Here is a 25,548-nt window from a genome sequence, read left to right on the forward strand (position 1 = left end):
CGAGCATTTCTTGGTGGATTGCCCTATCCGTCCTCCACGTCTGGGAAACGCACGCACGCACCCAGCTCACGTGGGTGTGGCGTCTCTTGGTTCTAAGTCTGCTTCTCCACGTCTCACGGTGCCCGTGCGGATTTCTCCTTCAGCCAACTCCTCACTCTCAGCCGTGGCCTGCTTGGACTCTGGTGCCTCTGGAAATTTTATATTGGAGTCCTTTGTGAATAAATTCAGCATCCCGGTGACCCGTCTCGTCAAGCCGCTCTACATTTCCGCGGTCAACGGAGCCAGATTGGACTGCACCGTGCGTTACCGCACAGAACCCCTCCTGATGTCTATTGGACCCCACCTCGAGAGGATTGAGCTCTTCGTTCTCCCCGGCTGTACCTCTGAGGTCCTCCTCGGTCTGCCATGGCTCCGGCTTCATTCCCCCACCCTTGATTGGACCACCGGGGAGATCAGGAACTGGGACTCTGCCTGCCACAGGAAGTGCCTCTCCCCCCCTCCCAGTCCCGTCAGGCAAGCCTCTGTGCCTCCTCATGGCTCCCGTCCTTGTGTCTCCCTGCCCCGTGCCAAGCTTCACCCTCTGCCCTCCCTCCCCATTCCAACTCCTGCTGTACTGCCTGCCGTTGAGGAAACCCTCCATTCTTTCCCGGTGTCCTCATCCCAGGGGAGGCAGTCACCGGACAAAAAAAAGGGGAGACCTAAGGGGGGGGGTACTGTTACGCCTAGCGCTCCGGGTCCCCGCTCCTCCCCGGAGCGCTCACGGCGTCTTTCTCCCTGCAGCGCCCCGGTCAGTCCCGCTGACCGGGAGCGCTGCACTGTCATGGCCGTCGGGGATGTGATTCGCACAGCGGGACGCGCCCGCTCGCGAATCGCATCCCAGGTCACTTACCCGTCCCGGTCCCCTGCTGTCATGTGCTGGCGCGCGCGGCTCCGCTCTCTAGGGCGCGCGCGCGCCAGCTCTCTGAGACTTAAAGGGCCAGTGCACCAATGATTGGTGCCTGGCCCAATTAGCTTAATTGGCTTCCACCTGCTCCCTGGCTATATCTGATCTCCTCCCATGCACTCCCTTGCCGGATCTTGTTGCCTTGTGCCAGTGAAAGCGTTTAGTGTGTCCAAAGCCTGTGTACCTGAACTTCTGCTATCCATCCTGACTACGAACCTTGCCGCCTGCCCCCGACCTTCTGCTACGTCTGACCTTGCCTCTGCCTAGTCCTTCTGTCCCACGCCTTCTCAGCAGTCAGTGAGGTTGAGCCGTTGCTAGTGGATACGACCTGGTTGCTACTGCCGCAGCAAGACCATCCCGCTTTGCGGCGGGCTCTGGTGAAAACCAGTAGCCTCTTAGAACCGGTCCACTAGCACGGTCCACGCCAATCCCTCGCTGACACAGCGGATCCACAACCCGTAAGCCGAATCGTGACACATGTAAAAATGAATGATTTCTAAAAATAAGCATCAAAATCAAATAATAAAAATTCTAACATTAATAGGCTAGAAATGTATGTGATGATGTAAATACATTTCTGCAATCCCCTACAATATATATATATATATATATATATATATATATATATATATCTGTACTTGCATAAAAATCAACACAAGGCAAGAGATTTTGGAAAAGGTAACAATATGTCAATGGGTGCCAAAGTTATACCTAAACCTAGACCCAAGATTATACCATATCAATGATCCGCTCTAGTTCCAAGAAACATGTAGCTGTAACATGGCACCAAGTTTATGGGGGTATATATATATATATAAATATATATATATATATATATATATATATATATATATATTCATTCATTTATTTATTTAGATATATAATATTAGTGATTGCACAGTATCATTGTTTTAAACAAATCCTACATTTTACTAGTCTGCATTTATAGCCAGTGTACAGATTAGTAAAGTCACACTGGTTTCCTCTTAACGTGCTCCATACACATGCCGTGATGTAATAAAGGTAAAACAACAGCATTTAGCTAGAATTTATATATTTTGCTTTTTTATACTAACAGCACAGGATAGTCATAGTCCCTGCACCTGCAGAGCTTATAATCGAAATTCTCTACCACCGACAGTGTAATACAGCTGGACCTCCACCACTGCCCATAATTTAGAGATGGCTTAAAGGAAAACTGTCACATGTTCACTCCCGCACTGACCACAGGTACTGACGGATAGTGCGGGGGACGTTGATTCATATGCTCGCCTGCAATCTTAGTTTTTCTTTATATGCAAATGTGGCTGTAACTGGCACACGCGGGGTTTTCAGGAGTCTAGTGGCACTGTGATGTCAGCGCCGCCTGTCCGCAGCGCTGCCCGCTCATGAATATTCATCCCCCCTCCTTCCAGCTCTCCCCGCCGCTTCTAACTGGTCTTCACTGCGCATTTCAGGAAGCGGCACATGCGCAGTGAAGACCAGTTAGGAGCGGCGGGGAGAGGGAGAGCCGGAGGGATGTCACAGTGCCACTAGGCTCCTGAAAACCCCACCCTTGCCAGTTACAGCCACATTTGCATATATAGAAAAACTAAGAATGCAGGCGAACGGCTGGACGGATCCGGGCAAGGTAGGGGTGATATGAAACAGCATCCCTGTACTATCCATCAGCACCTGTGCTTAGTGCGGGAGTGAACATGAGACAGTTTTCCTTTAATATACCGTAAAACTAGACTATAGGGCTTTGTGATATAATGATTCACTGTGTGTTACTGGAATCGTGGTGATCTAATATTAAAGGGGTACTCTGGTGGAAAACAATTTATTTTAAATTAACTGGTGCCAGAAAGTTATACAGATTTATAAATTACTTCTATTAAAAAATCTTAATCCTTCCAGTGCTTATCAGCTGCTGTATACTACAGAGAAAGTTATTTTCTTTTTGAATTTCTTTTCTGTCTGACCACAGTGCTCTTCGCTGACACCTCTGTCCATATCAGGAACTATCCAGAGCAGGAGCAAATCCCCATAGCAAACCCATCCTGCTCTGGAAAGTTCCTGACAAGGACAGAGGTATCAGCAGAGAGAACTGTGTGGGCAGACAGAAAATAAATTAAAAAAGAAAAGAACTTTCTCTGAAGTAAACCACAGCTGATAAGTACTGGAAGGATTAAGATTGTTTAATAGAAGTCATTTACAAATCTGTTTAACTTTCTGGCACCAGTTGATTTAAAATTATAGTAATTTTATTTTTAATAATATAAAAAAAATTCCACATTACTATTCATTATAAAGGTAAGGAGCTGGAGTAACAAAAATCCGGCACTTGCAGGACTAAGGCAGATTCTAGGAGCAGGGAGTGGTGTCGATGCAGGTAAGGCACAGATGTGGGTGGCGGCGGTGCAACATCAAAATAGCAACATGAAGGAACAAAGGAAGAGTCCAAGAGAAATCACGCTCAACATCCACAGGTTTTATTCATAAGAGTGTCAGCACAGCACAACAGTGTGCCCCTGCCCGTACTAGCTGTGCCTACACTCTTATGAATAAAACCTGGAGATGGTGAGTGAGATTTCTCTTGGACTCTTTCTTTGCACTATTCATAATAATAATAATAATAATAGTAGTAATAATAATAATAAAAAAATAAAAAAAAGACGAGAGATTCCTGTTGGCACTAGGAGGCTGTAAGAAATCTATAATTTGGAGTTGGAGTCCAGAGGTGGGCAACCATAAAAGTAGACCTTGTGTGAGTTACACATTTCTGGTGACTGTTTTGTTGGGTGGTTGATATTAAGCCACCTGTATAGAGGAAAGCTTTTATGTAGATAGAGCTTAACAAGCAGGACTTGTATTTTGTATTTTTTTGTGCCTAAAGCAAAAGGTTTTATTTTATTTGCTATTGAAAAACACAGACAGGAAAAGTCCTAAACCTGCTCTTGGTTTATGAAGTACGCTCAGGAGCTGAGTACGCTTCATATCCAGTTGATGACCGATCAAGGTAATGTCTGGCATGAACCCTTTAGAAGCCACAATTAAAGTTGATTGTGGCATCTTAAAATACCAAAATCCAGTTGCCGGTTAGCTCAAGGTGCTTATCAGGACCACTGTGGCAAAAGTACAATGTGGATGAAACCGCACATACCAAAGGCCAGAATAGCAAAAAATTTTTATCACTTCATATACCAGAAAATAATTAATAAACAGTAATCAAAAAGTCCCATGAAAACAAAAATGGTACCAATAAAAAGTACAAATCACAATACAAAAAATGAACCCCTTATATAGCCCCATATACAAAAAAAAATAAAAGTGTTATAGTGGTGAAAAGTAAAACATTTTAATTAAACCTATATAAATTGGGCATTAATGTAATTATAGGGACCTACAGAATAAAAGTAAAGGTCATTTTTACAGAAAAGTTCACTGCATAGGAACGAAACACCCCAAAAGTTGCAAAACTGGAGGCCTTTCAATTTTGCCTCACAAATATTTGTTTTGCTTTACAGTAGAGTTTTTGGTAAAAGTACAATTGGTAACACTAAAAACAAGCCCTCATTTGGGTCTGTAGGTGGACAATTGAAAGTGCTTTGGCTATTAGAAGGCGAGGAGGAAAAAGCAAAAAAGCTAATATGAAAAATCTCTGTATCTTTAACCCCTTAAGGATGCAAGATTTTTCAGTTTTTGCATTTTCATTTTTTTCCTCATCACCTTCTAAAAATCATAACCCTTTCAATTTTGCACCTACAGACCCATATGAGGGTTTTGTTTTTGCGCCACCAATTGTACTTTATAATGACCTCCAAATTTATGGCGAAACCAGAAAAAAAATATTTGTGGGGCAAAAACAAAACAAAAAAAAAATGCAATTTTGTAACTTTTGGGGGCTTCTGATTCTAGGCAGTACCCTTTTCGGTAAAAATAACACCATATCTTTATTCTGTAGGTCCATACCGTTACAAGAATACCTAGTTTTTAAAGGTTTTATTTTATTTTACTACTTTAAAAAAATTATAACTACATGCACCAAAATTTAAATTGTCATCTTCTGACCCCTATAACTTCTTTATTTTTCCATATACGGGGATATATGAGGGCTCATTTTTTTGCGCCATGATCTGAAGTATTTATTTGTATCATTTTTGTTTTGATGGGACTTTTTGATTGCCTTTTATAGATTTTTTTAGGGTAAACAAAGTGAACAAAAATACGCAATTTTGGACTTTGGAATTTTTTTATGTGTATGCCATTAACCGTTTGGTTTAATTGTTAATTAACATTATATTTTCATAGTTTGGACATTTACACAGGCATACCACATTAGTTTATTTTTATTTACATTTTTTTTAAAATGGGAAAAGGGGGTTGATTCAAACTTTTAGCAGGGAAGGGGTTAAATCACATTTAGTAACTATTTTTTTTTACTTTTTTTTTTTGCAATGTTATAGCCCCCATAGGGGACTATAACAGGAAATACCTTGATTGCAGACACTGATCAATGCAAAGGCATAGCATTGCAATGATCTATGTTATCGGTACTCTGCTGCTCCAGCCTGGGTGAGAAGACTCCTGCTGTCCTCTCAGCTGTTTAACCGATGATATAACCGTGGCCAATTTAACCACGGCGGTCCCGAACAGCCCACTGAGCTAACAAGCAACCATTTCCTCCCATTTTAGACGCCGCGGTCAACTTTGATCGCGGCATCTAAAGGGTTAATACCAGACATCAGCCCGATCGGCGATGTCCGGTATTAGCCGCGGGTCCTGGCTGCTGATAGCAACCGGGACCTGCTGGATATGAAGTGCGCTCAGCTCCTGAGCGTGCTTCACATAACGGGAGTTGGCCACGAGTGTAAGTTTACGCTCATGGTCGTTAAGGGCTTAAAGACATACTGCCTTGCTAGACATGTTATCCTCTATCCAAAGGCCCCTTTAAAAAAAAAAAATGTCAGATATCCTTGTGGAACCATTCTTTGTTTCAGTACCTGAATTGTCTGTACACTTTTTTTTATACTAGCTGAGTACCCGGCGTTGCCTGGTTTGTCCTTCCTAGTCCTTGTTGGGGAGAAAAATCAACAAAGGAGGAGGCTTTTGACTTCATATCCCAAACTCACATATTGTTGTCATATCCCAACCCCATATTCGTCCCCATATCTCGTCCTCATATCTCAACCTCATATCCCGTCCTCATATCCCGTCCTCATATCTTGTCCTCATATCCTGTCCTCATATCCCAACCTCCTATCCCGTCCTCCTATCTGGACCTCATATCCCGTCCTCATATCCTGTCCTCATATCCCGACCTCATATCCTGTCCTCATATCCAGACCGCATATCCCTCCCCATAACCCCTCCCCATATCCTGACCCCATATCCCAACCTCATATACTCCCGTCCTCATATCCCATCCTCCTATCTTGACCTCATATTCCGTCCTCATATCCCATCCTCCTATCTCGACCTCATATCCCGTCCTCATATCCCGACCTCATATCCCATCCTCATATTATGTCCTCATATCCCAACCTTATATCCTGTCCTCAGGTGGGACTGATGAAGATAATGTAAGCTGAAAATAGGAGGCAACGTGTCTTTGTGGGACTGGGTGTAATTTGCAAGCTAGACTGATGCACAAAAAGGGTAGATAATAAAAGGGGTGGGGCTTAAACAGTGGGCGTGTCTTAGCGAGATGGCGTGTGGCTTGCAAGCCTGACTGACACATTCACCAGGAGATGCAGAGCTTGTGGAGTAAGGTACTGGAAGTCCCATATACTTGCATGGGACTATCTTTTATATAAGGGTGTAGGTAAGGGTTAATTTAACTATCATATATTTCTATTTGACATATAAGTAATATGTGTACCAGGTATTATTGAAATATCTCCAGCCGACCAACATACATTTCCCATAGATTTGCATGGGACTTTAAACAAAAACCCCGACCCTCACAAATGGGGGTAGTTAAGGGTTAAATTAACTATCCTATATTTTAAGTGGACATATAAGTATCATGTGACCAAGTATTATTGAAATATCTCCAGCCATTTGGAAGTTATGCAGTAACATATATTTACCATAGACTTGTATGGAACTTTAAACAAAAACCCCGACCCTGGCAAATGGGGGTGGGTAAGGGTTAAATTACCTATCTTATGTTTGTTGTTGACATATAAGTAACATGTGTGCCAAGTTTCATGTTAATATCTTTAGCCATTACACACACACACACACACACACACACACACACACATACACACTACACACACACATACATTGGCCCTCATTTACTATTGCAAACCCGACATATTTTGTCGGGTTGTGCATCAGATTCTGGCACATTACTCCAGAAATTCTGTCTGCACCAGAATTTGCACCAGAATATGCACCAGAATTTAAAAAACCTGACTAACTCTCCCGACTAACTGAAAAAGGGCCGTGGGGAAAAGGGGGCATGTTCACCAAAAAGGGGCATGTTCCCGAAATTTTCACAAAAACCTAACATATTTAGTAAGGTTTCCGCAGAAAATGTAGTGGATTTGAGCTGAGGAAAATCAGACAGATCAGAGCATGTGTAAAAAAAGGAAAAATGTAAGGAAAAGTAAAAAATGTAGAAAAACCTTAGTAAATATCGTGGAAAAATTTTTGTAGGGAATTAAAACCCACAAAGAAGCCTACACTCCAATGTTAGTAATTCAGGGCCATTGAGTTTTATCTTCATAGATTATTGTACTGCACAAAGTATTTCTCATTAGAATTCAAGTGCATGGAAAAATAATTGAGTAATTAATCCTCTTGGTCTCTGTGTACAAGACAAACCAGTAAAGCTTAGACAATAATAACACGATAGATTGGCCTTATAAGTATGTGTACCTTTGTAAGAGCATGAGAGGATTAGTATTGGAAAATAATACTTAGAAAAATGGTCATTTGCACGCAGGGTCAGTTATAAGAAATGCAGAATAAAGCTGGGATTATATTGTCACTGCTCCAAGTTTTTCCGGCCTATAGCCAATTATTTTAACACCCGCTAACCGCTGACTATAGTGGATGAACCCTCTGGGAGGCAACGGTCTACATAGTTAAACAATGCTTTGTTGACTTCCTAGTTTCTTGCTATTGTATTAGGGGAGACAGATAATGTGCCTCTCTCCCCATCATTTCTAGCATTCACATTTCCTTCATTTGTTAAGTTTTGTCGACTTTTGTTAGACAGTATTATAGTTTCACTGTAACTGCTACTTTAGAAGTGTGTCCAGAGAACTTAAGAGTCTCTCCTTAGGTAAGTGTTGTAAACATGCATGTTGAAATCAGATATACCTAGCCTCAGGCCCTTTGCCCAGTGTGATCTCATGGAAGATAAAGCAGTGATAAGGGACATAAGGAGATAGAACACACTGTTACAGACACTCTACTACTGATATATGTGTCACCTTTTCTCTCTGATTCTTATATCTATAGCTTTTATGATCTTTGAAAGATGTAGAAATTCTACTTTTCTCTCTCATGTGTCACAGATACAAATCTAAAGATAGTCATATTGACCCTAACACATTTAGTATATTGATATTTAACATATGCTCTTAACAAGGCATACATTCCAATATACCCAATTTCAGATAGCATAATTTTGCCATGTTTCTACATTCATATTATGGCTGCATGTTCTGGTCCAACTATAGGTCTAATGACCTTAACTGACAGCATCATAGGGATCTATCTTGCTGCCAGTTCGATATATTAGCCCTGCGGATGGAAAAACAATCCAATAGTTAGAAATATTATTTCATTTTTCCACAATAATAGTAATTAGTTGTCTGGCACTGCTCTCAATGTCAGTGAGACCTGTAGTAGTAGGGGTAATTACTAATCCCGTTCGGGGGACTCAGTCTTAATAGAATTACAGAAACATATCCACTTGGGAAAAAACAGAATTGGCACTCACCCAATATAGGAATAAAAGTTTGTAGCTTTATTGTGTTATGGTATACAACAAACAGGCATGGTACTCGTGGGGCACGTGGGAAAACTCACCACTTTTTCAGCACCCACCCCACCTTATACAAACTCCCCACATATAGTGCTCCAATCAGGAATAATGCCTTCCTTGGTGTCCTGTGTGGTAAAGCTGGTAGGTAAGTGGGTAGGGTGGGGTGGGTGGGGCATGTAGATATCCCCAATTAGGTAGATCAATCCAGTAGATAAGTAGGTGCCCACAATAGTTAGTTTACCCCTTTAGGTAGCAATGTCTCCTCAGTAGTTTACCCCTACAGGTATCCAGGTCTCCTCAGTAGTTTTCCCCTTTAGGTAGCCAGATTCCTTCACTACTTCCCCCTTTAGGTAGCCAGTTCCCCTCATTACTTTGACCCTCTAGGTCACTAGATTCCCCCCCCCCCCCGTAGTTACTTTCTCCCTTAAGGTAGCCGTGTACCTTCAGTAGTTTCCCCCTTAAGGTAGTCAGGTCCCCTCCTAGTAGCCACTATACCTGTTTATCAGCTGCCGACCTCCAGACATCCTGTTCCTCTGTTCTGAACAAAAGCAGATAGAGCATGAGATGCACCACCAATGGCGCACCCTTCCTGTCAGAGCCAGAGAAAGCTACATGGCCATGTGCACACAGCTGTAACCAGAGCTTTGCAGCATCTAGAAGTGTATTGGGTACTTAGAAGAGCTTGGCAAAAGATTATGGGCATTGTTTCTTTTATCTGGGGCATGTGCCCAAATCTTATTGCCAAATCATACCACTCCTTGGCCTTATACTGTAGGCCCTATGAAAGCTGCAAGTATGGTACATATACTCTTGCAGCTAGCCATGCATGCTTGACAAAAAAAGGATAATTGAATGTGTACACCCCGCTTTAATGTGTAGTTTGTGATAAATGTATGCCATTGTTTATTACTTTAAGTTGCTTTAAGTAAGCATAGGATAATAGGTTAGCACAGGTAACGGTCCCACCGTTTATCAAATGATGTCATATATTAGGGATGTCTTGAGCATAGTAGTTTATATTATGCATTAGGCTCTAACTCAGCTAGACTATGCATTCCATTTATTACCTATGAGGCTGTTTTACCATTTATTGCATGTACAATACACTTGAACTTATAATAACATTTATTTGGTGTAGCTAAAATACTAGTATCATACTAGGATCTCATGGTACTACAGAGGTTTACACAGAAACATGACTATAAAAGATTGTCCTGATTGTTAGCATTTGGAAAATGTAGAGCTCATTCTTGGTCTTCTATCTCTTGATATCTTTTTGTGTATTATACAGGCAGAACATTTCCAAGATGAACAGAAGGGAAATGCCATCCATGAAGATATCCATTGCGCTTGACTTATGTGCCAAGCTCTTATAGTAACTACCCAACAGAAAATGGCTTAGGATTCCATATGAGCTCTTTATATGTGGGGCCACTGTTTTATATATTACATTTTTTTGCATTTGACTCATAATGGGGGGCTGCTTCTCCAAACCTAAACCAGGTGAGAAACCATTAATGCTACATTGTATGTCCCATGTCCTACTGCCATGTGCCATGAACTAGGTCAGGCATAGTGACTCTCCAGGGCGACTGCTGGAAGGAATGTTAATTCTGCGCTCTTGCAGGGAGGATTAAAGTGCGCTCTAGGTTACAATTAATCCAAGGAAAATTACACTTTGCTTTCTTTTACGTACAGAACATTCAGCTGTAATGAGCACAGAACGTTTACTATAATGAGCTTGGATTAATATAGTTTGTACCCGACAAAACTAGGCTACAATAATGATAATAATTCCAAATCCTTTCACTCTAGCAGCAGTGGGGAGTAGTTTGATAGCTGCACAGTTTTGGCAGTTCTGCGTGGAAGAAAGAATTGTTCTTTTAATTGAAAAGGCAGTTAATATGGATTAAGACGTTTTAAAACCATTTTTATTATTAGGTAAATGCACATTAACAGCTTAAGAAAGAATTAATTAAAAATCTTAAAATAACACAAAATGAGTTCAAATTATTAGATACAATTCTTGTCCAAATTGATCACATTTTTACAACTCGAATTGATGTGTTTTTTTTTAATTACATGTTGGGATTAGATGGTTAGAATAGTTTGCTCCCTTTGATGACATATTGGGAAACAGACCAGTTTGACAGCTACATTTGACAGTACCTAGTGGTGTAAGGCTGCATTAACTGGTTTATCCAGGATTACAACAAAAGTTTTTTTTTATTTTTTACAGTGCCATTGTTGCACATGAGCTGTGCCCGGTATTGCAGCTCAGCCCCTTTGAGTTCTGCCTAGACAGGGTAGAATAGTAATTTTAACAGTATAATTGACAGAGGTGCCTTACTTAGGGGTTGTTCATGATTCACGTATAGGTAAAACATGCTTAACATAGACAAGTAGTTACATAGTTGTATAGCACAGTTGAAAAAAGACATATGTCCATTAAGTTCAACCAAATAGGTTAAGGGAAGGGGTATGGAAGGGGATGCTATGTTTCTGCATCTTTAAGCATGTCTACCTTTTTACATATACTAATTACCCAAAAAAAAAAAAGCTATATATAGAGTGTAACCAGTGGCCACCTCATAAATTAACACCAAAGAAATAAGGCCATATGGTAAGCATAGATGCAAATACACATATTATCTTTATTAAATATACCATAAAAATAGGACATACAATGTTAAAATCTGAGGCAATACAGATATCAGACAGAAAAAAGGTGAGGAAGATACTCAAAAGAGTAAACTGACATGTAATATAGGGACCACACAATATCACTGGGGGAATAATGCATGTAATACAAAAAGGCTGCGTAGAGCAAGCAACAATAAATAAGCAATCCCAATGAAAAGTAAATAAAGTATAAGGAAATACCAAGAGTCAGATTGTGTATTGTGAAAGGAGATCTCTCACCTCAGCCCCAAATGCACGTTTTCGCCCTGTTTGCTTCGTATGAGCTTGGAACATAGCAAAATCGTATGCGAGCAGTCATATCTGTCAGTGAGAGTCAGTCAGATATGCACACATCTATAGATATATTGAGTTCTTATTATTCCGCTGTTTTTCACATTTCATTGTATCAAAATAATCACAAGATGTACAATCAATTTGCATTTTCTTTCACAGTAGAAGTAAAAGTTGAAGTTGTTCTACCTGAAAAAGAAAGGGAAAAAGAAGAAATGTCTCCCAATGGGAAAGCAAGTCCACTTGCTTACAAAGCCAATGGGACAGCTAGACACTACCATCACGAGGAAAGACCTATTGTTCTAAATCCATACACAAATCCCAAAGATATGGTGGAAGCCTCTGTATGCCATGTAAAAGATCTGGAGAATGGACAGTATGTGCTTTATAAGTCCTTAATAATTTTTTCTACTAACATGACACCAATAAATGGCTCACTTTCTTCTATTCAGTAATTGATGGCTGACAATGACATATATATATATATATATATATATATATATATAGTAGATGCGATGCAGCACACCAAAGCGTTTTCATACAAAAGGTGATTTATTCCATGATCTACACAGAGACTACATTTCGGCGGCCTCTCGCCACCATTTTCAAGTGAAAACGCCTTCTCACTGAATGCCTTTGTCAAAACTAGAACTTACTGCTATTCCCTAGTTGAAACCAGTTTTTACTGATCGCCTTCATGGAAACTAGAATTTACTGCCAATCAAAAAACTGAATGTCAGTTAAAACTGGTTTAAACTGGAGAAAGCTGGTTTTAGCTAAATTACTCTAGAAAACTAGCTGAAATGAAATGACTGTAATACACGAAGAAAGTCTGGCCCCTGATGATGTGGAGGTATTAGACAACTTAGATGAGGTATTAGCTTGGTATGTATCGTTGAATTTGATTTTAAAATTTGTTTTTAACTAGGGAAACCTGTTTGAGTGAAATAAATCAGTTAAAAGCAATCAAAAGTGTTAATTGGGAATTAAAAACATTTTTATAACAAAACATTTGTTGAGGATACAACAATATTCGCTATAACATATAGGCTACTACATTCAGTTTTTGTATTAGCAGTAACATTCTAGTTTGAAGGAATTCAGTGAAAACCTAGTTTGAGCAAGGGAAAAGCAGTAAATCCTAGTTTTCACAAAGGCATTCAGTCAATACTGGTTTTCACAAGGAAAAAGGCAGTAAATTTTATCTTTCACAGTTATTAGTTTTAAACTAATAACTATTCATGTTTATTTCTAGGATGCGGGAGGTTGACCTGGGTTGTGGTAAAGCTTTGCTAATCAAGCAAAATGGAGAATACTATGCAATGGGACACAAGTGCCCACATTATGGAGCGCCTCTAGTGAAAGGTTTGGATTTTAATGTTTTCTCTGCTTTTTTCTAACTTAAAGGGGTATTCCAGGGATGCGTTTTTATCTATAAATGTGCTCAGTCTTGTGAAAAAACAAACAAAAAATTACCTTCCTCACTCCCCCCCTAATGGGAAAGGTTTACACAAATCCCAGGTGCACAAGAATCTAGAAGCTCGGGGGGCATGAAAATACACAAAAATGGCACAATCCACCCCAGAAAGGTAATACAAGTATATTGACACCATACATAACTTGGCACCAGGGGCACATAGCTTGAAAATTCAAAAATCATGGAAAATCCCTTTAAAAAGATTGTAAAATTTAAAGTCTTGGCTATCTGGGCATGTAGGTAGTTGTAGTTTTGCAACGGCTGGGGGCACCCTGGTTGGGGAAATGGTAAACGCTGGACAAGACAATGATATTTACCCTGTTGCATTATAAACCAGTTCTTTACAGTCATTGTGTGATGTATTACAGTCTGATTCTGTTGTTTCCCCTCTGCAGGTGTACTCTCTAGGGGCAGAGTGCGCTGCCCATGGCATGGAGCATGCTTTAATATTGCAACCGGTGATATTGAAGATTTCCCAGGACTAGACGGTTTGCCAAAATTCCAGGTATATTACATTCGGTACATTCCTCTGAATTCTATTTCTGCTAAAAGACAAAGTAATAAAACATGAAAGGTCAACAAATAAAATGAGAAATGTCTTTCAAGGTGTTCTCAGTCATTATCACAGGCTAGATAGCTACATTTATCAGATGGCCTTATTATTCAAGGTTCGCACAGGATAGTATTTTGTGGCTTTTGATGACTTTTATTACTGAAAGACAATAGTGGATCCTAAAGTAGAGAAGATAATACTTTAAATACTTAGGCTTGTGTTGTTTTGTTTCATTTTGTTTAAAGACGCACTCCAGTTTTTTTTTTTTTATGTGCAGCTGCATTCATACATTAATGCATACATTTATTACGGTACCTGGGTCATGTGACCAGCATTCAGACCACCAGAAAATTAAATGGTATTAATTGTCTCATTAAGTGGTTTTTCATGAGTTAGCTGACTTCCTGTGAACTACAGGATGACATCAGATCCCTTTTGGCAACTCCCAGACTCCTACCCTTACTATGCTTTATATGTATGCTGCTGCTTCTGCAATCTCTATGGGATATAGAATATATAGTAGTTATACATCTCCCATACTGTAATGTCATACATTGACCCTGTGTGTAGGTTTCTTTGTGGGTTTTGATTCCCTACAATTTTTGCCCCACGGTATTTACTAAGGATTCACTGCATTTTGTACTTTTCCCTACATTTTGCTTTTTTTTTTTTTACACCTGCTCTGATCTGTCGGGTTTTCCTCAGCTCAAATCCACTAGATTTTATGTGGAAACCTTAGTAAATATGTTGGGTTTTTGTGAAAATGTCAGGAACATGCCCCTTTTTCAGGTTTTCTAAGTAAAATGGAGAGTTAGTCGGGTTTTCAATTCTGATGCAAATTCTGGCGCAGCCTGAATTTCTGGCACAATGCGCCAGAATCTGGCACACAACCCAACGAAACATGTCGGGTTTGCAATAGTAAATGAGGGCCACTGTGTTTTTGCAATTTTTTTGTTTGTTTTTGCTGTGATTTTCCCAAAACCTAATCCTCAGTAAAAATATCATTTTTACAGTGAAAACATATGGCTGCCACATCAGCTGAAACAAGAAACTCCACATTATTCTACAATTTATTGCCTGAAGTACTTCTTTAAATTGGCACTATAGCCTGCTGTGTGAGCTGGGGGCACGTCACAGAGTCTCAGTGCCTAAAGCCCTTGTCCCACCCACACTTATTTTGTCCAAGCTGAAAAAAACAATAGCTGCTGGGACAACCCAAAAATATACATATTTTTTTTTACCAATGTATATGACAAATATACATATAATGTTATTATCTACACTATATAAAAAGTTTTTGCAAATGACAGTGACTATTTATAAAAAAAAAAAAAAGGCAAAGGGATAAAAGCTAAGCTAGAAATGAAATAAGCAATGAGATTTTACTTGTTGCAGTTCTAAACAAATGATGATCTTCTACTGCATTGTATGACTGTGATTTTTGTATTTTTTCAACTGCTCTATACAGATGTAACATCTGGCCATTATGGTAAATTACAGAAGCCATAAAATGACAGCTATGGTGTCAAAAAGAGGATCAGCCAATTGTTGGAAACAAGATTTTGTTGACATGTATTTGTTTGTTTCTATTATTGTTCTTATATGTATTATAGGTTAAAATAGAAAAGGAAAGAGTTTACATTCGTGCAAGCAAACAGGCAAGTAATCAACACAATCATATTATTATGATATGATTTGCATCTATAGTAAATAACGCTCATGAATTAACTTGAATATTCATAAATCTTGACAGATATTGGGTTTTGGACACTATAAGACAGGCCTCACCAGGGATGTGCCCCCCCCCCCATGTGAGATTCTCACATGAATGGGGTAAGAGATACAGAAACGGTATTCCATTTAATTGAGACTAATTTGGTTAATGTGGATGGCTTTATACCACTTTGTTGAATAAATAAATTAAATACATTTTCTCCATATGGAGATTGTAGTCTCAGGATGTTCTGTATTTTGGATTCTAACTGCAGAAGAATTCAATTTCCAGGATTATATCTATACTTTGAGTATATATTTCTGCTATTTAACTGTCTTAAAAGGGTTATCCAGGAATCGAAAAACAGAGATCATTTCTTTCAAAGACAGCTACCTGTTTGTCTCCAGGTTGGGTATGGTTCTGCAGCTCAGTTCCTTTGAAGTGAATGGAGTCAAGTTGAAATACCTCGCACAACCTGGAGACACACAGGGAGCGGTCTTAAAATTAGGTTCGTTTTTCGATTACTTGATAACCCCTTTAATGTCTTACCAAAGTCATGTGTGAAAATAGCAACTAAAACAAGAGGAACAAGTGCTCCGTAGTGTGATAACAAAGAGGCACATATTTCAAAAACCAGAACCAACTGGTGCTCACCAATGTTGGTTGTACTGTCCACATATAACTATGAAGCCTGATGAAGCGGAGTTGCCGCGAAACACGTGGGTAATAAATCCTTTTAGAATTGAGAAGAGTCCCAGCGCCTGCTTGATCCAGTCGTATTCTTGGAGGTGTGCCTGTTGTATTTGTTGTGGTAAAATAGTCATAAATGGGGCAGAAGGATATCAAATATCTTCTATGTATATATCCTTAGAAGGAATTTGCCCATTCTCAGTCATTTGATGTGTAGTGGGTTAGAAAGGGGTGTAATTTAGCATTCCATGTTGATATATCTTGAAATTATTTATGCCCATATTGATATTATCAGGTTTTCTCTGGACTGAGTGATATAACCCTTTCTATTTGAGATCCTCTAATCTACAGTAGTAATAACATTTGTTATATTGTAACAAGTTGCTTACTTGTATTGTCTAGTATATGTGTCACGATGCCGGCTGGCAGGTAGTGGATCCTCTGTGCCAGAGAGGGATTGGCGTGGACCGTGCTAGTGGATCGGTTCTAAGTCACTACTGGTTTTCACCAGAGCCCGCCGCAAAGCAGGATGGTCTTGCTGCGGCGGTAGTGACCAGGTCGTATCCACTAGCAACAGCTCAACCTCTCTGACTGCTGAAGATAGGCGCGGTACAAGGGAGTAGACAGAAGCAAGGTCGGACGTAGCAGAAGGTCGGGGCAGGCAGCAAGAATCGTAGTCAGGGGCAACGGCAGGAGGTCTGGAACACAGGCTAGGAACACACAAGGAAACGCTTTCACTGGCACAATGGCAACAAGATCCGGCGAGGGAGTGCAGGGGAAGTGAGGTATAAGTAGGGAGTGCACAGGTGAGAATACTAATTGGAACCACTGCGCCAATCAGCGGCGCAGTGGCCCTTTAAATCGCAGAGACCCGGCGCGCGCGCGCCCTAGGGAGCGGGGCCGCGCGCGCCGGGACAGGACAGACGGAGAGCGAGTCAGGTACGGGAGCCGGGATGCGCATCGCGAGCGGGCGCTACCCGCATCGCGAATCGCATCCCGGCTGGAGACGGTATCGCAGCGCACCGGGTCAGTGGAGCTGCCCGGAGCGCTGCGGTAGCGAGAGAGAAGCGAGCGCTCCGGGGAGGAGCGGGGACCCGGAGCGCTCGGCGTAACAGTACCCCCCCCCCTTGGGTCTCCCCCTCTTCTTAGAGCCTGAGAACCTGAGGAGCAGACTTTTGTCTAGGATGTTGTCCTCAGGTTCCCAGGATCTCTCTTCAGGTCCACAGCCCTCCCAATCCACCAAAAAGAACTTTTTTCCTCTGACCGTCTTGGAGGCCACCAGTATCTCTTTCACTGAGAAGACGTCAGAAGAACCGGAGACAGGAGTGGGAGAAACTAATTTGGGAGAGAAACGGTTGATGATGAGTGGTTTAAGAAGAGAGACATGAAAGGCATTAGGAATACGGAGAGAAGGAGGAAGAAGAAGTTTGTAAGAGACAGGATTAATTTGGCACAAGACTTTGAAGTTATACGAGAATTCGGCCCATGGTAGAAGATCTGCCCAATCATCCTGGCGGGAGGAAACAAAATGTCGTAAATAATCACCCAAGACCTGGTTAATTCTTTCTACTTGTCCATTGGATTGAGGATGATATGCAGAAGAAAAGTTTAATTTAATCTTGAGTTGTTTACAGAGAGCCCTCCAGAATTTTGACACGAATTGGACGCCTCTATCCGAGACTATTTGTGTGGGCAACCCGTGAAGACGAAAAATGTGTACAAAAAATTGTTTAGCCAACTGAGGCGCTGAAGGAAGACCAGGAAGAGGGATGAAATGTGCCATCTTGGAGAATCGATCAACGACCACCCAAACAACAGTGTTGCCACGGGATGGGGGTAGGTCTGTAATAAAATCCATACCAATCAGAGACCAAGGCTGTTCGGGGACAGGCAGAGGATGAAGAAAACCAGCGGGCTTCTGGCGAGGAGTCTTATCCCGAGCGCAGACAGTGCAGGCTCGCACAAAGTCCACGACATCCGTCTCCAGAGTCGGCCACCAATAGAAGCGAGAGATGAGTTGCACAGATTTCTTGATGCCTGTATGACCTGCGAGATGGGAGGAGTGACCCCATTTGAGGATTCCGAGGCGTTGGCGTGGAGAGACGAAGGTCTTTCCTGGAGGAGTTTGCCTGATGGAGGCTGGAGAAGTGGAGATCAGGCAGTCAGGAGGAATGATGTGTTGCGGAGAGAGTTCGACTTCCGAGGCATCCGAGGAACGAGAGAGAGCATCGGCCCTAATGTTCTTATCGGCAGGCCGAAAGTGAATTTCAAAATTAAATCGGGCAAAGAACAGAGACCACCTGGCCTGGCGAGGATTCAGCCGTTGGGCAGACTGGAGATAGGAGAGGTTCTTGTGATCGGTGTAAATAATAACAGGAAATCTTGATCCCTCCAGCAGATGCCTCCATTCCTCAAGTGCTAATTTAATGGCTAGAAGCTCTCGATCCCCGATGGAGTAGTTCCTCTCCGCCGGAGAGAAGGTCCTAGAAAAAAAACCACAAGTAACAGCATGCCCGGAAGAATTTTTTTGTAGAAGGACCGCTCCAGCTCCTACAGAGGAGGCATCAACCTCCAATAGGAAGGGTTTAGATGGGTCAGGTCTGGAGAGCACGGGAGCCGAAGAAAAGGCAGACTTGAGCCGTTTAAAGGCGTCTTCCGCTTGAGGAGGCCAAGACTTGGGATTGGCATTTTTTTTGGTTAAAGCCACGATAGGGGCCACAACGGTAGAAAAATGTGGAATAAATTGCCTGTAATAATTGGCGAACCCCAAAAAACGTTGGATAGCACGGAGTCCGGAGGGGCGTGGCCAATCTAAGACGGCAGAGAGTTTGTCTGGATCCATTTGTAGTCCCTGGCCAGAGACCAAGTATCCTAGGAAAGGAAGAGATTGGCATTCAAACAGACATTTCTCTATCTTGGCATAAAGTTGATTGTCACGAAGTCTCTGAAGAACCATACGGACATGCTGGCGGTGTTCTTCTAGATTGGCAGAAAAAATCAGGATATCGTCCAGATATACAACAACACAGAAGTATAAGAGATCACGAAAAATTTCATTAACAAAGTCTTGGAAGACGGCAGGGGCGTTGCACAGGCCAAAGGGCATGACCAGATACTCAAAGTGTCCATCTCTAGTGTTAAATGCCGTTTTCCATTCATCCCCCTCTCTGATGCGGATGAGATTATAAGCACCTCTTAAGTCCAGTTTGGTAAAGATGTGGGCACCTTGGAGGCGATCAAAGAGTTCAGAGATGAGGGGTAGAGGGTAGCGGTTCTTTATCGTGATTTTATTAAGACCGCGGTAGTCAATGCAAGGGCGTAGAGAGCCATCTTTTTTGGACACAAAGAAAAATCCGGCTCCGGCAGGAGAGGAGGATTTACGGATAAAGCCTTTTTTTAAATTTTCCTGGATGTACTCCGACATAGCAAGAGTCTCTGGGGCGGACAGAGGATAGATTCTGCCCCGGGGTGGAGTAGTGCCCGGGAGGAGGTCAATAGGACAATCATAAGGCCTGTGAGGAGGTAGAGTCTCAGCTTGTTTTTTGCAAAAAACATCCGCAAAGTCCATATAGGCCTTAGGGAGACCGGTTACAGGGGGAACCACAGAGTCACGGCAAGGGGTACTGGGAACCGGTTTTAGGCAGTCCTTGAAACAAGAGGGCCCCCAACTCTTGATCTCCCCAGTGGACCAATCCAGGGTTGGGGAATGGAGTTGAAGCCAGGGTAGTCCAAGGAGGATTTCGGAAGTGCAATTGGGGAGGACCAAAAATTCAATCTTCTCGTGATGAGGTCCGATGCACATTAGAAGGGGCTCCGTGCGGAAACGTATGGTACAATCCAATCTTTCATTGTTTACACAATTGATGTAGAGGGGTCTGGCGAGACTGGTCACTGGGATGTTGAACCTGTTGACGAGAGAGGCCAAAATAAAATTTCCTGCAGATCCGGAATCCAAGAAGGCCATAGTAGAGAAGGAGAAGGCAGAGGCAGATATCCGCACAGGCACAGTAAGACGTGGAGAAGCAGAGTAGACATCAAGGACTGTCTCACCTTTGTGCGGAGTCAGCGTACGTCTTTCCAGGCGGGGAGGACGGATAGGACAATCCTTCAGGAAGTGTTCGGTACTGGCACAGTACAGACAGAGATTCTCCATGCGGCGTCGTGTCCTCTCTTGAGGTGTCAGGCGAGACCGGTCGACCTGCATAGCCTCCACGGCGGGAGGCACAGAAACGGATTGCAGGGGACCAGAGGAGAGAGGAGCCGGGGAGAAAAAACGTCTTGTGCGAACAAAGTCCATATCCTGGCGGAGCTCCTGACGCCTTTCGGAAAAACGCATGTCAATGCGAGTGGCAAGATGGATGAGTTCATGTAGGTTAGCAGGGATTTCTCGTGCGGCCAGAACATCTTTAATGTTGCTGGATAGGCCTTTTTTAAAGGTCGCGCAGAGGGCCTCATTATTCCAGGATAATTCTGAAGCAAGAGTACGGAATTGTACGGCGTACTCGCCAACGGAAGAATTACCCTGGACCAGGTTCAACAGGGCAGTCTCAGCAGAAGAGGCTCGGGCAGGTTCCTCAAAGACACTTCGAATTTCTGAGAAGAAGGAGTGTATAGAGGCAGTGACGGGGTCATTGCGGTCCCAGAGCGGTGTGGCCCATGACAGAGCTTTTCCAGACAGAAGGCTGACTACGAAAGCCACCTTAGACCTTTCAGTAGGGAACTGGTCCGACATCATCTCCAAGTGCAGGGAACATTGGGAAAGAAAGCCACGGCAGAATTTAGAGTCCCCATCAAATTTATCCGGCAAGGATAGTCGTAGACCAGAAGCGGCCACTCGCTGCGGAGGAGGTGCAGGAGCTGGCGGAGGAGATGATTGCTGAAGCTGTGGTAGTAGCTGCTGTAGCATTACGGTCAGTTGAGACAGCTGTTGGCCTTGTTGCGCTATCTGTTGTGACTGCTGGGCGACCACCGTGGTGAGGTCGGCGACAACTGGCAGAGGAACTTCAGCGGGATCCATGGCCGGATCTACTGTCACGATGCCGGCTGGCAGGTAGTGGATCCTCTGTGCCAGAGAGGGATTGGCGTGGACCGTGCTAGTGGATCGGTTCTAAGTCACTACTGGTTTTCACCAGAGCCCGCCGCAAAGCGGGATGGTCTTGCTGCGGCGGTAGTGACCAGGTCGTATCCACTAGCAACGGCTCAACCTCTCTGACTGCTGAAGATAGGCGCGGTACAAGGGAGTAGACAGAAGCAAGGTCGGACGTAGCAGAAGGTCGGGGCAGGCAGCAAGAATCGTAGTCAGGGGCAACGGCAGGAGGTCTGGAACACAGGCTAGGAACACACAAGGAAACGCTTTCACTGGCACAATGGCAACAAGATCCGGCGAGGGAGTGCAGGGGAAGTGAGGTATAAGTAGGGAGTGCACAGGTGAGAATACTAATTGGAACCACTGCGCCAATCAGCGGCGCAGTGGCCCTTTAAATCGCAGAGACCCGGCGCGCGCGCGCCCTAGGGAGCGGGGCCGCGCGCACCGGGACAGGACAGACGGAGAGCGAGTCAGGTACGGGAGCCGGGATGCGCATCGCGAGCGGGCGCTACCCGCATCGCGAATCGCATCCCGGCTGGAGACGGTATCGCAGCGCACCGGGTCAGTGGAGCTGCCCGGAGCGCTGCGGTAGCGAGAGAGAAGCGAGCGCTCCGGGGAGGAGCGGGGACCCGGAGCGCTCGGCGTAACAATATGTAGTCAACTAATAAGCTTGAAATGCTTTATACTAATCTTTATATATTCATATCTAATTGATATTCATTTACATATATCATTGTATTATTACTCATTTATGTTTATAACCTTATAACCAATAAATCTGCATATTTTTTTTATAATACCTGTGTATTATTGTATATTACAAAACTACAACCTTAGCGTTAATGTCATCCCGTAAAAAAAAAATTTGAAATCTGAGGAAAAAGTCGGACTCAGATGTGAACTGTATCAATTAGGTTTGTCTACAATTCACCAGGTCATAATTTTAATAATTTTTGATAATTTTCAAAACTTTAAATTTTTTAAAATTAATAATGTTATGACCATAATTCATCATTGAGTTATTACCACAACACTTCAATGACTGTTGCCTCTACTGTACCACACTTTTATATAACTATTGCACTGATAAACAGATGGATATTATGAAATGTTCTTTTTTCTTGTTTAAAAAAAAAAAAAGGTTAAAAATACATTTAAGCTCTTTCTATCTTATACTCAGGGCCTAAGTCTTGCAGGAACGCATGGGAACTGAGTTCCTGCATTTTTTTCACAGCAGGAACCCATTCCCATTAGCAGAAGTCCTGCAGTACCAGCTTTTGAGTGAAAATCTTGGATGAGTTCCCTCACTTTTTTTCCAGTACTTGTCCCCTGCTTATACTAGATATAAAGGGTGTGTTTGTCTTCCATAGGCTCTACAATCACAAAGAAGGACCAAAGTTATGGCGAAGTGTATAGCACTCAGCAACTATAGCACAGCGATTACTAATATACTCATTATTGGAGCAGGTAAAAGCTCATCCACTATTAATGTTATCATGATCAAGAATAAGGACTACTTGGAATTCTAGAAATGTTTTTCTTATAGGTCCCGCTGGTTTAGTGTGTGCAGAAACACTGAGACAAGAGGGCTTTTCCGACAGGATTGTAATGTGTACTTCTGAAAAGTATCTACCATACGATCGGTCAAAATTAAGCAAAGTACGTATCTATACTGTCTGCATGGGGTATATGTGATTACTTACATTGAAGCTTTAATAATGCTATGAATATATATATATATATATATATATATATATATATAGACCAAAAGTTTGGACACACCTTCTCATTCAGAGTTTTCTTTATTTTCATGACTATGAAAATTGTTGATTCACACTGAAGGCATCGAAACTATGAATTAACACATGTGGAATTATATACATAACAAAAAAGTGTGAAAATATGTCATATTCTAGGTTCTAGACACCTTTTGCTTTGATTACTGCTTTGCACACTCTTGGCATTCTCTTGATGAGCTTCAAGAGGTAGTCACCTGAAATGGTCTTCCAACAGTCTTGAAGGAGTTCCCAGAGATGTTTAGCATTTGTTGGCCCTTTTTGCCTTCACTCTGTGGTCCAGCTCACCCCAAACCATCTCGATTGGGTTCAGGTCCGGTGACTGTGGAGGCCATGTCATCTGGCACAGCACCCCATCACTCTCCTTCTTGGTCAAAAAGCCCTTACACAGGCTGGAGGTGTGTTTGGGGTCATTGTCCTGTTGAAAAGTAAATGATGGTCCAACTAAACGCAAACCGGATGGAATAGCATGCCGCTGCAAGATGCTGTGGTAGACATGCTGGTTCAGTATGCCTTAAATTTTGAATAAATCCCCAACAGTGGCACCAGCAAAGCACCCCCACACCATTCCACCTCCTCCTCCACACCAGCACACCTGTGAAGTGAAAACCATTTCAGGTGACTACCTCTTGAATCTCAACAAGAGAATGCCAAGAGTGTGCAAAGCAGTAATCAAAGCAAAAGGTGGCTACTTTGAAGAACCTAGAATATGACATATTTTCTGTTGTTTCACACTTTTTTTGTTATGTATATAATTCCACATGTGTTAATTCATAGTTTTGATGCCTTCACTGTGAATCTACAATTTTCATAGTCATTAGAATAAAGAAAACTCTGAATGAGAAGGTGTGTCCAAACTTTTGGTCTGTACTGTATATATGTATGTATATATATATATATATATATATATATATATAGCATATTTTTTATAAAGACCAGACTTCCCAAAAAGTTAAAGTCCCTTTGTGCAATAATAAACACCCTTCCTAGTTGTATCTGTTCATTATTCTATTCACATGCAGCCCTTCTCTCTGTATTGTCAAATAAGTTGCAGTATGTAGCAAAATATTACACCAGAGTGGAAACTAAATATGTACTTTAAGAAATAAATTGTATCTAAACATCTTTTTGTTATAGCACAAAGTTCAAGAAATAAATGGATGCACTCACCCGAAGTACTTGCTTGCAGGAATATTTATTCACATGTGATAAAAATATGCATTGGGTAGACGCAGAGGAGCAGCCTCGCAGCGACAGACTGTTTCCTGCACTTCAAGCGCACTTCCTCGGGCTGCCAAAAGATTCCTGCTAGCAAGTACTTCGGGTGAGTGCATCCATTTATTTCTTGAACTTTGTGCTATTGTTTATCTTATCCGGAGTGCACCCCCATGAAGTACTCTGGTACTCTGGTGGTATCTAACATCCTAGTGTGGGCTGACTTTGGGCAGCAGTGCCGGACTTACCTGGCCTCTACTAGTATTGGATTGCATCTTTTTGTTATGTCTCTTTATTTTTCTTGCTTTCCAGTCAATGGATTCTCAAGCAGAACAGATTTTTCTTAGATCCAAAGAATTCTTCCATACATACGATATTGAAGTTCTGACTGAAACACAGGTAAGAAATCTTGAGTACTTAAGAACATTTCTGAAGGTGTCTTTTAGTCCTCCTAACGGGCTGTCTTGGTCAAAGTATTATTTTATTATTTAACAGGTTCAGAATATTGTAAAGTTAAAGTAATGCTCATGTTACCAAAACTCTGCTGCTTCCACTCCAATGTGCCCCGATTCCCCCACTGGTTTCTACATCCTGGGACATGTAGCCGCTGTATCCAATAACTTACAACCAGTACATGATCTGACCTACTGGATTCTACTCCTAATGTATTTATCGCCACTGAATTCACCTACATGGGTAGTTGTCAACTGCTGTTTCTCACAGCATATGAGCATAGTGTATGCACCATGCATTTGGACCAATGCTTAAAGGGGGTACTCCAGTGGAAAACTATTTCTTTTAAATCCACGGGTGCCAGAAAGTTAAACAGATTTGTAAATTACTTCTATTATAAAATCTTATTCCTTCCAGTGCTTATCAGCTGCTGTTTGATCCACAGGAAGTTCTTTTCTTTTTGAATTTCCTTTCTGTCTGACCACAGTGCTCTCTGCTTACACCCCTGTCCATTTCAGGAACTTTCCAGAGTAGGAGCAAATCCCCATAGCAAACCTATCCTGCTTTGGACAGTTCCTGACATTGACAGAGGTGTCAGCAGAGAACACTGTGGTCAGACATAATGGAAATTCAAAAAGAAAATAACTTCCTGTGGATCATA

The 25,548-nt window shown here is 42.1% G+C and overlaps 1 protein-coding gene across 2 annotated transcripts in view; it reads left to right on the top strand.

The window, feature by feature from the left end:
- Positions 1-25,548, top strand: part of AIFM3 (apoptosis inducing factor mitochondria associated 3) — a 104,154-nt gene that overhangs the window by 23,173 nt on the left and 55,433 nt on the right. For both annotated transcript variants that reach the window (XM_056537282.1, XM_056537283.1), the window contains exons 2-9: positions 10,222-10,433; positions 12,066-12,279; positions 13,159-13,268; positions 13,776-13,885; positions 15,547-15,591; positions 22,794-22,890; positions 22,970-23,082; positions 24,747-24,833. In XM_056537282.1, coding sequence (XP_056393257.1) covers positions 10,403-10,433; positions 12,066-12,279; positions 13,159-13,268; positions 13,776-13,885; positions 15,547-15,591; positions 22,794-22,890; positions 22,970-23,082; positions 24,747-24,833 — 807 coding nt within the window. In that variant the 5' untranslated portion in view covers positions 10,222-10,402. The remainder of the gene's footprint in view (positions 1-10,221; positions 10,434-12,065; positions 12,280-13,158; positions 13,269-13,775; positions 13,886-15,546; positions 15,592-22,793; positions 22,891-22,969; positions 23,083-24,746; positions 24,834-25,548) is intronic.

Source organism: Hyla sarda, chromosome 1, assembly GCF_029499605.1.
Source record: "Hyla sarda isolate aHylSar1 chromosome 1, aHylSar1.hap1, whole genome shotgun sequence".
NCBI classification, from domain to species: Eukaryota; Metazoa; Chordata; class Amphibia; order Anura; family Hylidae; genus Hyla; species Hyla sarda.